This window comes from Chrysemys picta, chromosome 18, assembly GCF_011386835.1.
Source record: "Chrysemys picta bellii isolate R12L10 chromosome 18, ASM1138683v2, whole genome shotgun sequence".
Lineage (NCBI taxonomy): Eukaryota > Metazoa > Chordata > Testudines > Emydidae > Chrysemys > Chrysemys picta.
This window is the reverse complement of record NC_088808.1, coordinates 23,035,104-23,049,717: the sequence shown is the minus strand read 5'-3', so window position 1 is coordinate 23,049,717 and position 14,614 is coordinate 23,035,104. Positions and strand designations below refer to the sequence as shown.

General features: G+C 40.8%; 1 protein-coding gene across 19 annotated transcripts in view; it reads left to right on the top strand.

Moving 5' to 3' along the window:
- The window catches only part of DENND1A (DENN domain containing 1A), a 357,159-nt gene that overhangs the window by 303,664 nt on the left and 38,881 nt on the right, over positions 1 to 14,614 (top strand). For all 19 annotated transcript variants that reach the window (XM_008169422.4, XM_042854420.2, XM_065571994.1 and 16 more), the window contains one exon: positions 2,123 to 2,254. In XM_008169422.4, coding sequence (XP_008167644.1) covers positions 2,123 to 2,254 — 132 coding nt within the window. The remainder of the gene's footprint in view (positions 1 to 2,122; positions 2,255 to 14,614) is intronic.

The window sequence follows — 14,614 nt, the reverse complement described above, 5'->3', positions numbered from 1 at the left end:
TACTACCTATCAGTTGCACCCATGTTTAAAGGCTGTTTGTGAATTGAGGCTGCTGTACACAGACTGACATGACAGGAGTTTAACCTAGTTCATTGGATGGTTTTTGAGTACACTAATGCCAGACACCTTAATATTCAGTCATTTGTACCATGAGCTCAGCGTCTAGTTCCGTTCTTGAAGAATCCGATTTCTGTGACTGTTTGGCACAGATGTGCTTTCAGTCATGAAGCCAGAAACATTTTTCAGCCAAGTATGTTCTATTCCTGATGACTGAGACAATGTTGTTGACTTGTCTGCCTCTTTGGGCACCTTTACAGATACTGAGGTCTTAAGTCACTTGTTCACTGATAATTGGTCTATGAATCAAAACATGATGAATTCCTCTTTAATGAAATCTGTAACAGATCCCTTGGCCATGTCCTCAAACAGAAATATGTTAAAATTAGAGGCAAAATGGTGGCTAGTGTATTCTCTAGCACTGGAGAGAATGCTTAATGAACACTTGCTTCTCTCCTCTATGCAGTGCCATCAGCTGAGAAGTGTAGTAGACCCATAAGGGGGAAAAAACGTCAGGGATTTGCAATAGTCTCACAGCTTTTTTTGTGATCCACTTATCAGTCAGAAGTCTTCTTTGAAGCTGCTTTTCCTTTGCTTTGTTTTCAGTTTGCATTTTGCTTTCATGTGCATCTTATGTTTCAAATAATATATACTATTATTGTATTATGGGGCTCCAAAACTGGCAATGTCCCCTCTTGCTGTGAGTTGAAGTTCTGTATCTTTTGCAGAAAGCGATCTTTCTCATAATAGTTTTTGTTGCAGGCCCTTTTTACTAATATACTGGAGTTCGTTACATTTTACCCAGAGAAGGTGGAATTGTGTACACATAAAAAGTTTCCTTCTATGGTTTCACTTTAACAAGTTATTAATTTCCCCACCACTCTTATGCCCATCTTGGTGAACCATTGCTCCACCAGCTGGATCTAAAAAGGTCTCTCAGTTTCTGTGTGGAGCAGACAAAGCCCCTTAGAAAGTCCATCCCGTTTTTTGTTTCACTTGACCTAAACCCATTAGGTCAGTCTGTGTCCAAAAGAACCATTTCTAATTGGCTATCAGCTTACATGTCTCATTATTGTACGTTAGCAATACTGAAACTTGAGGGGGCATGTCAAAGGTCACTCCTTCAAAGCAATGTCTATGTCAGCAGTCAACCTCAGGTCAGTCTTGCAAAGCTACAGTGTGTGCAGGTTTCCCTCTATATTTACCAAGCTTTATTTCCTTGACATTGTTGCAAAGAGATTTAAGGTTTGGACTCACTATGTTGCAGACTTTATTTCTCAACTGATTGTACCCACTCTTTCCATCTTCTCTGATTCTCTATAAGATGTCTGCATGCCTTTGTCTTTTCCAAGTCCATTCTTTGTTTTATATTCCTGTGTTATCTACACCACACACACACTCACCAAACCTTGTCACCTAGGTTGCTTGTTCACTTTACTTAAGATCAGAACTTAAGTCAAAAAGAAACTGATGTTAGCCAGCAAGTTGTGACATGTATACTCTTCAAGACATAATCAACATTGGCCACACATGGGCCAACTTACCTAACTTAGCTGTGAATTTGCTCCCCTAATACCACTACACCTGAGTTTGTATTTCCATAGATAAAGTTCTGTTATACAGAATTCTATGTAGGTACATAAAATGATATTAAAGGTACAACTTAAATGTACAAAATGCAAGGAAGCTCAGTTTCTAAGGTTGCATTCAGACCTTTCCTCGTAGTGTTGTCTTTATACTCACAATGCTAGAGTTAGAGCTGTGTTAGCCCTACCTTTCAAATTTCTGGCTTTTGTCTGTATGTCAGACACATTTTATTTAATATAGTTGGTAGTTAATGTTTGTGTTCGCAGCATTAGTATTTTATGGGATTTCTGCACATAGACTGTGATTAACAAAATACAATGAAATGTTTTATGCTACTTGTTTTATTTTCTGTGCTTTTGTTTTTTGTTCCTAACATCAAAATGCTTAGTCAGCTTTATCCTCTAGTACCTCCTTTCTGCCCCTTACCCTTAATCAGGAATGTTCCTGGCCATGCAATTCACCTTTTCCTACCATGCAGGACATTGCTGAGAATGGATGCTCTGCAACACCAGAAGAGTCCCTACCAAGGACAGCCCCTTCTCCGTTGGGTGAAAAGAAGGACCCTAAACTCAGAGAAGATAGAAGACCAATCACAGTACACTTTGGGCAGGTAGGAGATGTTAGATTTGTTTAAATGGTATTTGTTCTAGATATGCAAATGTAATTGAAAGATTGTTTGTTTAAAGATCACTTTAGCCTTTTCATTAATTTTTACAGATCAGTTACATCATTCTGGGTTTATTTTCCATTTCACCTCCACATTTGGGAGGCTCTTATCATGTTTAGTGGTTTCAATGGTTTCTTTCATGTATAAGGTATTTTTCTGAGCCAAATTATATTTTAGATGAATTTGCAAGAGTGTGTAGCATTTCTTTACAGCAATGTAATAATAAACTATTCTGCTCCATTAGCGTGCATCGTGCTACATCCCTTTAGTACAACAGGGTACATTATTTAAGGTGTCTTCAGTTATCTAAGCAGATCAGTAGTGTTAGCACAGAACATCTAATTATTATTATCACTTCAGCAGACTTCAAAATTTAAAAGCAATGAACTCCAGTGGGAAAAAATCAATTAATAATTCTTTAATCGTGCTCTATATTTCAATATCGACAGTTGAGCTCCAAATATGAGCTATCCTCATTATGTTTCTGACAATGTGTCTACAAAAATAGCTGGTTTTATACTAGCTAATCATGTAGAAAATGTTATTTCAGATCATTAAAATCAGAATGGAAAAACACGTAGTATTCACAATCAGCTTTCCAGCAGAGCTTACATTAACAGTTTTTATTTGTAAAAGATATTTTTGTCACTGTATTCAATGTCCTCTGTTATTCCTGATCTTTTTACCTTTTGTATCTATGAGGCTCATTAGAGCACAGAAATAACTATCTGGTTTCTTAAAGGACAAATTTGGAATTAATATGGTTAAAAAACAGTGCATTCTCAGAAAATGGAAGCTCTAAAATGACAGGCAAGCCATATTTTAGGTAAACGATAGTAGTAAATAGTAGTAAAGCATATGCCTAGCAAGTTAATATAACTAGATTTCTTACTATTTAGATATTAAATCATGTCTACATATGCATAAGAAGCAATAATTTATTACAGCATCTTATTTTCAGTTTTCCTTTTGATCTTCCTTTTCCTTATCATTTTAGAATTGGATTGCACGTTTTTAGAACTTTGGCTGCTGTGCTAAATGCAGGTTGTTGGAGGTTTTCTCAAACAGATTGCGCCCCAATTAAATTTTTGAAGTGGTGGTTTTTTTTTCATTTATTTTCTGCTCTAGTACAGTTGAGGGGGTTTGGGGCTACTGAAGAAATGCAGCCACTTTGATCCACCAGGAAGACATGGCCTTTCATTAGAAACATTCTGAAATCCAGATAAACCCTACATTTTTGTTTTTTGTCTGAGAATCCTCCCCTCCCCCCCCCCCAATTTTTTTTTACATTTGCGTGAACGGTGGATCATCCCAACACTTTGCTGGATTACTAAAGTAGATAATCAAGTGGACAGTGCTTACCCAAAGTCATGTGGGGGGAGGGATATGATCACTTTCAAATTTTTTAAAGATTGCTTTCTCTCTGTCAAAAGAAACATGCATCAGCTTTAGTGAACCACTGGCATAGGTGAAAGGCTCACTTGCTAAGTGCTTATTACTGTCATTACAATACAAATGTCCGTTTCCAAAAAATTGTGTAACTTGGTAGTTGTAGGACTATCTTGCTTACAGTCTTTGTCCTTCTACAGATCCTCCTGATCATAGCACCACACAATATAGACAATTAAACAATACTTCCATGCAAGTGGGTGAAAGGTGTTCAGTTGTAGGAAACATAAACTGAGGCTTTGAAAAAAATCAACTTTTACTATTTCAGTGGTACATGAGCTCTAACTAGTGATTAAAGGGGGAGATTTTAGTGTCACTTTTAACTCCTTGTAAAATAAGTGAGGGGGAAAATCAATTAAAAAGGCATGAAAACTGCTGAAATAAGAGCTATTTGTGCATTCGCAGGCCTTATACACTGGGGAGGATGAAAGAGGCTTTTTTCTTATTGTCACTTGCTTTCCATGTCTGCTAGTATTATGCTAGTGTATGTGGTGAAGGCAGAATTTTTTAAAATGCATGCATGCGGATTAGGGTCAAGCCCTGTGTATCAGTAATGCAGTTGGCTCACCCATACCACTGCAGCGCCAGAGCCTACCAACAGCAGCGATATGCCTTAATTGAGACATGCTGTCAAAGTGACAAACACATTTGCATACAGTCTATTTATTTTCGTTGGAAAGGTCTGCAGTCTGCTGTTGGTTGAACATTCTTAATCAGCTTGCTGTAAGTGAGCCGGCAGCTAGCTGTCCTATGTTGGGTGCTTCTCTTCATTACATGACAGATTAGCTAAAGGGGGATGGGCTAGGAAGCTAGCAGCAACCTTTAATTTTAACTCATTATATCTCATCCTATTTTAAGTTAGTTTCTAGCATTTCTCGTATAGTTTTGTGTCCATACTAGCAGTTATTAAATTGCAAAAACTGTAAGTAAAACATCTTTAGGAGGCTAAATATTAAACGCTCAACTGTTCAGTTCTATTGAGAATTTATCCAGTATTATTATCTAGCATCTTAACTATTAGATTTTGCAGCATAGAGATTTTTAAGATGTCTCATCTTGCTTTGCAATTATTTAATCAGGCATCCCCTTAAGAAGGTGTTTAATTTGGGTAGATAATTAGGTTAAATTGTTGACTTCTGTTCCTATAACTGCCCAGAGATTGAGAGACGCTCTCCTTGGTGCCCATATAAATGACAAAATTATGTAATGGGTCATTACAGGATGGGACAATCGCAGCTCCTTTCCTCTCCTTTTAACTTTCATGGCTTTTCTGTTCTGCTTAGGACTGTGGCTGTGATCCTAGCCCTAGGGTGACTCAGGTAGAAGACACTACCATCATGCACTAAGAACCTTGACAGCTATCCAACAAATAGTAGGGGCAATGGTTGCAAAATCACCGAGTGTTTAGCCAGTGGAGAGAAGGGGGAATAATTTTTTAAAACCATTTGAGGGATCCAGGAGGCTGGATCTTCACCTCATTTCTTTAGATAACTAAGGCTGTCTGTCTGATGCACCACTGCAGAATACTTCCTCTACCAACGGCTTGCTGGCCTTAATGTTGACAGGGATCATTTTCTTTCCCTTGTTTTAAAGCTTTAGACCAGACTGCATCACACATTCAAATGTTGGTGTCTACCATTGCCACCCTGCCACATTGCTTGCCATGGCTATAAATGGAATCATCCATGAAATGGATGCGGGCCTCAAAATGCCTGTCCTGCACCTAACATAGACTTTGGAACAGGGCGGATGAGAGCAGCTGTAGCAAATGGCATACAGGACAGGTTTGCTGACCTAGAAGTTGTAGCTTTTCTTTCCATTCTCTCTCCAGGTAGATGGTACAGGTTTATCCTTTGCCCATATGGAGAATAAACACAATACTACATGGCAAATAGTCTATAAACTCTTGGATTGTTCCTTGTGACTTACATTGTCAGTTCAAATTTGGAGTCTGTAATAGGTGTTATTCCAGCCTATTCTCCACATGTCTCTTCTATACACACAGCTGTATTGGATGTTTGTCAAGACACAGAACTGGAAGCAGTTGGACCCACTATGACACGGGACGTGATTATTGGTTAGAATGTCTGGGAAGAATTTGAACAAAATCTCAATTTTCTTCTCCCACATGAGTGCATGCCTGCGAAAATACTGTTTCTCTCTGGGTAGATCATAGATCTAATCTTTTTATGTTCAAAGTAGGGAATAAGTGTGAGTGTCTGACTCTGAACATTCGTAAAGCGTTTTTCAGATTCTGAATTTGTGTTAGTGATGCTTGAGTTGTGAGCTTTTGCTGGAAGTTTCAGCTTCCATCACTAGTCTGTTATTGATGGGGGAGCTGTGGTGATGAGAGCACCATGTAGAGCCTAATGTTAAACAGCCCCAGGGTTCTGCCACTTCACAATTTTCATAATTGATTGCTCAGCAGATAAATTAAAGTCTGGGTTTCAATTCTGATAGATTTAAGAAGTGATGTTATGTGAGAAGCTTTTAATTCCTCCCCACCCTACACACACACCAACTTATAACATGTTCTGCTACCAGGAAAATTGAGTCACAGCAATAACGCCAGTCACATTAGGAAAAGAGTGCTGCTCTTATTCTTGGTACAGGATTCAACTTGGGGAGGGAGTAGATCAGCTGGGCAAAAATCTTGAACTTTATTCTTTTTCTACTTGCACAGAACTAGACATTTCTACATCCCATGCAAATATTTGGATAGGTGCCATATTTACAGATCAATATTACTGCCAAAAGACTGGGTGGAGGGAATTACCTTTTCATGTTGTGGTTAAAGAAGGAGAAAACCTGGTAAATGCAGTCTGACTTCCATGATCTTACATGTGTATGGATCTTGATATGAACTAAGGAATAGATTTCATTCATACTTGATGACCCCTATATTCAGACTTTTTTTTCATTTATGCAATAGGAACATAAGTGCAAGAAAAACAAAGTTTGACTATATAGGGACCAGTTAGTAGCATGCTGTGAAAGGAAAATCGGTCCTCCCACTTTACAAACTAACTTTATAGAACAACCTGATCAAATGGCAACCCTCCTTCAAAATGTGGATTGGGAAAGTGAGCCCCAGAATTATAGGGACAGCTGCTCCCTCATCCTCTCCAACCACCTCTCCTCAAGTTCCTGAAATGAGATCAGTGAGTAGTGTTAATTCTCTCCTTCCTTACACCATATCCATAATGCAGTTATGAGCCACTTGGAATGGGGTCTGGGGAAGAGATTAGATCAAAGAACTTGTTATGTGAGTTACTGTGTTTCTCTCATAACAAAGTTGTTCAAATAGCTCATCTTCTTCTTTCCTTCTCACTTTATTTTAAGTTTGTCTGTTGATGGGACATTGATTTGCAAGGATAATGTGGTAGTATCAATCTGCCTGTTTTTGCACATACATCATCCCCGGCACATAGTTACCTGAGTGCTTCCTGAGTTCCTCACAACACCACTGTGGGAGGTTAAAAAATTATTATCCTCATTTTATAAGTGGGGAACAGTGGCAGAGAAGGGCAAAGTGACTTGCTTAAAGGCCACATGGAAATCAGTGGCCACACTGGGAACTGAACAAACATCTTCTGAGTCCCACAGTGGTGCCTTCATCTCAAGACCATCCTCCTTCCTGGTATGTCATTTGGATTCTTAGAACACGTTAACCTTTAATAGCCCAATCTCGAAAGTTGAGTTTATCACATCATCGCCACAAGACATTTAGAAAAACAAACCTAAGTCCACTAAGTGGCAAAGATGCCACAGCATGAGATCAAGTAAATTTAAAAATGGGAGGAAAACTGACAGCTGAGAGAGAAGTGAGATTCAGGACACACTCACAAGCATCGAGATAAAAAAATCAGGTGATTCTGATTATGGATTCTGTGTTTCCTGAATGTGTTCGGCTGTTATCTATTTAGTGACTATTAGTCTGTTTTCAGATAAAAGGGAACAAGGAAAAATATCATAGCCAATGACTGAGGAACACAAAGTATATCCGGCATCATAAATTATTCTCTCATACTTATTCAGTCAACATTGGATTTGTTTTTATTCAATCAGCTTGGTTGAAGAGAGGGCTGGAATGGTCATGCCCTGGCTCATCCACAAAACTTTCATAACCTCCCAAAGCACCCCTCTGCCACTCCTTTTCCTACCCTGCAGGTCCTGGGGAGCTTAGTGCACACTGCTGTCATATCACCAAGAGGTGGCTGCTCCTTTGATGAGTGCAGCTTCTTCAAACCCTGTTTGTTACATGCATGTCTAATAGGTACCTCACCATAGTATTTAGGTGCCATTCATGTAATTAAGAAATGTGCCATAACATTCAATGGGGATGATATTTTCCATCCTCCTCCTGCCAAGTGGATTGATGTCACTTGGTTGTTTCCTAGCCATGTACCAAGTACCGTCCCTCACAGGTTATTTTGCCCCAGCTCCCTAAATGGCCCCCTCAAGGATTGAACTCACAACCCTGGGTTTAGCAGGCCAATGCTCAAACTACTGAGCTATCCCTCCCTCCACCATTTGATTCATTTCAAATGGTTTGGAAGAAACACCTAACATCTCTCTGAATTCTGATGAGTTTTTATTGAGCAACAAACTTTCATAATTATTTCAAATGTATTTAACTTTGCACTAGGTAGAGGCTTTTATCGCCAAGGCAGAGGTGGCTATTGAGCCATCTTAGAGTTACTTTTCTCTGCGGCTAAGTACGGCTGAGCTGCCATGCTATGGGTGTGCCAGCTATTGCTGTGATAGATACTCTGAGGGATAATCCCGTCTGGAGTCTCCAGCAGCACAGCCAGGAGGATGAATGCTGTATGCTTGAAATATTTTTAATTGGTTCTGAATACTTAGAAGTCATGGGTTGCTTAATGAGTGTGTATATAAATTGCAATCCTGGATGTGTGATCTAACTCTTACTGGGTGGGCCTGAAACTATTGCCACATGAATAGCTCAGTGGTTTGAGCATTGGCCTGCTAAACCCGGGTTGTGAGTTCAATCCTTGAGGGGACCACTTAGGGATCTGGGGAAAAATCAGTACTTGGTCCTGCTAGTGAAGGCAGGGGGCTAGATTCGATGACCCTTTAGGGTCCCTTCCAGTTCTATGAGATAGATAGGAATGAAGTTGAGCACATGCCTCCTTCACTCTCGTCAGGCTAAATCAAGATATGCCATGATCTCTCCTAGTCCAACAGATCCATTAGTTTAATCATGATTCAGTATCTCCTCTGCAGTTGTGTTGGTTTCTATAGAACAATCAGGTTCATGGCACTGTGCAGTAGGTGGTGTGCCAAATCGAATAGCCCAAGTTGAGGGGCCAACACATCAAATAAAACATCCACCAGCAGCAGATATAGTCCCTTTCCTGAAGGATGGAGTTATTATCCAAAGCGTAACTGTCACACTCAGAACTGATAAACCCGGCTTCTTCTTGATAACACTTCTGCCCCTGCCCACACAGCAGCCAGATCTTCCACCTAGCTGCTTTGGAGTACCCCCAGGTCCGTTCCCAGGGTCTCCTGCAGGAGTCTCCCTGCCATTCCACCTGTGACTGCGCCGATTGCCTGCTTCTTATATGAGGGCCAGCTGACCTGCAGGGCTAGCACTTGACTCCTGGTTTCAAATCCAGCATCTGGGAGGTAGCTTAACTAGGCACAAGCAGGACTGATTCCAGCTCCTTTAAAGGGCCAGCCCACCCTGTGACAAAGTTCCTCCCCTGCAGAGCTTACACCATTAACAGCACCGCAGGGTACAATACAGTGCAAAACAAACCCGGGCCGATGTGGCTGATGAGACTAAACCATTGGCTGTTTGGGAAATGTTCAGCCCCTTCTCCCTTCATGCATCATTCCACAAGAAGTGAATTATACTGGCAGCGCTAATCACGTCTCTGATTGTTTGTAGACTGTATGAATGTGTTCAAGGTTGTATGGAATATTGTTGTTATCTGGGAATAGAATTATTCTTATTTCATTTATGTTTTCAAAAGGTGGAATTCAATAAAATGGAAAGGGAGAAAAAATGCAAAGGACTTTTGTCAAGTGGCCATTTATTTAAGAGATTCGATTATATTCCACTTCTGATGCAAATTAGGAAGAATTAACGTTCTGGGGAACCAATTTTAACTGAATTTCAGGAATAGTGGATTAAATTGAAAGGGTATTCACATTACTAAAGCAATCTATCTGTGAATCTAAATGGGCTTCCCACTTATCCAGAATGCTCTTCCGAGTTGGATTCTTATTGGCAATTAAACTTTTGCGGCGTTGCAGGCTGTTCTGATCATTTGGTGTAAGGGAGCTGTGCAGGCATGTTCATTCCTCCTTTATGGCCTGCCTCTAGAGGTGCAGAACGAGCGATGCTACTGTGGCAGGGCAGCAGGTTTCTTCTTTGAGAAGATTAAACAGCGTAAGGAGGTCAGGGAGGAAAAAAAAGAACAAGCCAGCTACATTCCAGAAATGCAAAACTGGATCAGGAAGGCCAGGGGCAAGCAGAAGGAGGGATGATCTCCAATATAAAGGAGATCAAGCGAGGAGGGGATGAAGACTGCTTTGCCGGACCATGTAACTCCCTTCACACCCAGGTGCACTGGAACAATAGCAGATTTCCCCTTCGTCTCAGCAGGAATTATACTGCAGTGAGGTAGAAATCAAAGGGGGAAACAAGTTCACTTTCTAATATTCACGCAATTGTATGCTGTGGTTTCAGAGCCAGGCTCCTCCTCTCCCCCCACACTGCTCCCAACTCTCTAATGGAATAGGCATCTTCATTAAGGAAACAAGCCTCCATTCCTCTCCTCCCCACTAATGGACAATGTGGCCTCCCTCTTCCTTTACATGAGCAGAGGTTGGGTCCTCTCCTCCCTCTGCCTAGTGCTTATTGGTTTAATACAAATATAGTCTTGGCCCTTTAAAATTCTTCCTGTTCTGTAGGAAAGGACTCCTCTGTCCCCCATCTTTTTCAACAGGAATTCAGTGTTCTTCAGTGGAAGTGCCCCTGCAGGAGAGAAGAATTTTAAAGGGGACAGGACTGTTCTTGGCCCAGAAACAGTTGTTCATCTGGTGTGTGTTGCAGAATAACTGTCCTTTGCTGTTTTATAGTGACACTGTTCTTAGGCAGATACCAAAAATAATGTCAATGCACCAGGGAAATAATGCACTTGGGTGAAACCCAGCTTTACGGCGTGAGAGATTTGCTGGAGTGACAATCCATAGGATAGGAATTATCTGACTAAAAGGCTCACGCTCTTCTCATGCGTATAAATATTTGACAAGTGAGACCTGGCTTTCTGTTTAGGAAGACATACACCTATACCAGCTGCAGTGCATACCTCAGTTGCCAATGTTTACTAATGAGTCCAAGACCGCTATGATCTTGGCTACTAGAACAGTTCCGTTTGTGTAGCTCACGTTACATAGAAGCTCTGGCTTAGACTAATGTGACAATCCTGCATTCAGATCAGCAGAGGCAAAGGTGTCTGTTCACACAGCTGCATATTCTGGATCAGGTCCTATATGTTTTGCCAGCTTTGGCATTCCAAATGCTTTAAACAAGGCTGGTCTACAGTGCTGTGCAGAATAAAAGTACTTCCCTGGGTACATGTAAGTCAAATGTGATAACCCTTGGATCGGGATGTATGGAGGAACACTGTAGTTTAGCAGCCCTCCTAGGGTTTTGTGACAAGCCATAGCAACTGTAACATTTTTGTACAGTCTCCTTGTTAGACCTGTTACTCTGAGGGACCCATAAATGACTTGCAGAGAGTAGCTTGGTACCTCACTGCTGGCATATGGAAACATAACTGTGCTTTATAAATAATACATACATATATAAAATAAATACATCCGTGCATGCAAGGCTAACCAAATCACCTAGATTGACAACCTGAGAAAAGCTCAGAGGGTTTTATGGATGACTCGCTTAGGTTGTCAATGGACGTCAACATCCAGAAGTTTCTTATATATAACTGATCAAGTGGATATGTGCAGTTAGGCCAGAACTGTCTAAATTGACCTCTGGGCCCCTGGATTGAACAGAAAGATTAAAAGGGGAGTACGTGAAATATAACATGCAGTTCTTCTAACTGCTAAGCTCACTGTGATTGCTTGTGTGGCCAGCTGTATTTGGATTTGCCTTTCACAGCCAGGGCTGGTTAGTACAGAGTAGAACAGTTACAAAGCGCCATGCTGCACATTTAGAAGCAATGTACTTTTTTTTTTGTGGTGGTGGAGAGGATATTGCCCTAATAATACAGACTTCCTCAGCAAATGCTGGAGCCAAACCGGCAGATAGGCAGTGCTGTTTTTAGAATTCCTTAAATGAGAGGCCTGCTTATTTCAAGCATCCCGCCTGCTAGAGAGAAACGGCTTTTAAAAAAATAATGAAGTATGTATCCATCTACTGATACTCATTTAAAATCAGCTGGGCAGCATGGATTTCCTAGATTTGAATTCTGATATTAGGCCCACTGATAGTCCTGTAAGAAGCTGACAAAGTGACCAGCTTAAAAAAAAAACACACCCACAAAAAACAGGGTGGCTTTTTTCTTTATTTTTAATACCACATCGCTGGATTTTCCAGTATTTTAAATGAAAAATATATGCAGTTAGCTCTGCGTTGACAATGTCCTTGAGGATTTGACAGTGAGATTTTCCAGCAGTTGCTCTTCGTTAGAATCCTGGTGGTGTTTAATAAGGCAGTCGAACTGCTGGCACCTTCGGTTCCTGTTTGTTCTCTGAGGGCTCAGGGGCTGCTGCAGTAAGCACATCGACCAGGGCTGATCATTACAAGGGCGTACGCCACCATGAATAAAAATGTCACACGTTTTCCCATCTCACAGCGGTACAAAATGTCAGTCCTGTCAAACAGACATTGCAGGTAGCTGTGAGCAGTCAGTACAAATTGGGAAGCCGAACATTCCCCCAGCTTTCTGATATTCTTCATTTGAAGCAGAAGAAAAACAGTTGTTAACCTATTAGCTGTGATTTTAAACTCTGCTGAGACAGTGGATGGATAGACTTTCACACATGGGAATAAATATATTCCAGGGTCCAGGAATTTTTAAAACATTCTCTCCATCCATTTGCATTGGAGATCAGAAAGAGAGAGGAAAAACACTCTCAGCAGAAACTTGTCCTATTTTGGAAGAGGTGCATTGGAATTTATGAAAAATTGTCATCAATTTCATACTTCAAACACCCTCCCCTCTTGTTTTACCTGTGCACATGACTTTAAAAAGTTCCTTGCTGTTTTAGCTAGTGACCCAGAATAGGAGCAGTTTGGTAAATTAAGACTGTTCTCTCTCCCAGCCCATCTTCTCCTGTTACTTGCTACTGTATTGACTTTATAATGTATTCCCTGTCTGTTAATACAAGTGAAAGTTATGTTAGGTTTGAAGATAGAAGGATGTTGAGTTTGTGACAGATCAGGCATTCTCTTGGCAATAGACTTGCCCTGATTCTAGGGATATTCCCCTGTGCCCACACAGTTATCAATGCAGGGTTGGAACCTGTGATACCATAAGTATAGGATTCAGATTTCACTGTGGGATCCAGAAGAAGCTGGACTGGGTGTGAGTGCCGTGGGGCACAGAGCCCTTATTAAAACACCAACAATTGCAGTAATAATAGAGGGGATACAGCAAACTGCTGTCAGAATAGATTTCTTTGAGTGAAGTGTTTGCTTTGTGAGAAAGTCCCTCTGTAAGTGGTGGATTCTCCTTTGTTTTGCTGATCTATTTCTCCATGACTGATGCACCCATATAAGCTAGTGCATTGTTGCAAACATAATATCTGAAAGGTATTAATGGCTAAAGCATGTTGCATAAGGAAGGCTCAGAGAAAGGGACCTGTACCGAAGCTCTTCAGAAACAAAACAGCCAGAAACTGGATGGAAATACCAAGGATGAACTTTCTGGCTTGAAGGTTTAGCTGCCTGGAATGTGATGCTTTTGGCCTTTGCGTGTGAACAAAAATAAAATTGATTGGGGGTATAATCTGAGCATGTTGTAGGGTGTTCTGGGGTAATGAAGGCCCTAGGTTCTCAGTATGTTTATGTTCTATAGGTGCCGGTCGCCCATGCACTACGTATAGCGTACAGAACTGCATTCTCCTGCAGTGTCTTAGAATATCTGTCATTTGACTATGGAATTTGAAGAGGAGTTTAATTTTTGTTGTTAGTGTTTGACTGCAGCTGGCCACACTACATTAAAAAAAATGAAACCAAGTGGCCAGAGTCCCAATTCACTTTTGCATCCTCTTCTGTCGTTTCTTTTGCTGCCCTTTTTTTTTTTTTACACAGCACGTGAACTTTCCCATCACTGGAGCTAGTTGCATGGGAAGTAATCAGACATCTTGACAAGCCTTCAAACCACAAATGCCACTACAAATTAACCACTACCACTACAAAATACTCCTCCTGTCAACATCGTATACGAATACGTGCTACTTTGGGGGCATGCACTGAAAATGTCTGCTCAACACAGCTCACACATGAAAAAAAATGCATGTGTAATTCTGTGAAACATAACAAAATGCTCTCTTCTCTAGATAATTAAAACAGTATTTCATACATTTCCTGTTGAACTCTGTAATGAAAGTGGTTTGTCTACTATTTAAAATAGAATTTCACTTTTAAACACAGAATTGATTTTAAATCATAATGCTCCATAGAAACCGTCTAAGCCAGCAGTTCTCAAGCGGGGGTCTGAAGACCCCCCCTTTGGTCTGTGGGGCCCCGTGGCTGAAGCCCGGATCCCCGGCGCCCCCTGCGGGCCTGAATTCCAGAGCCCCAAGCACTGGTATTCCCTGTGGGGCAGAAGCCCTGAGCCCATGGGCAGAGTT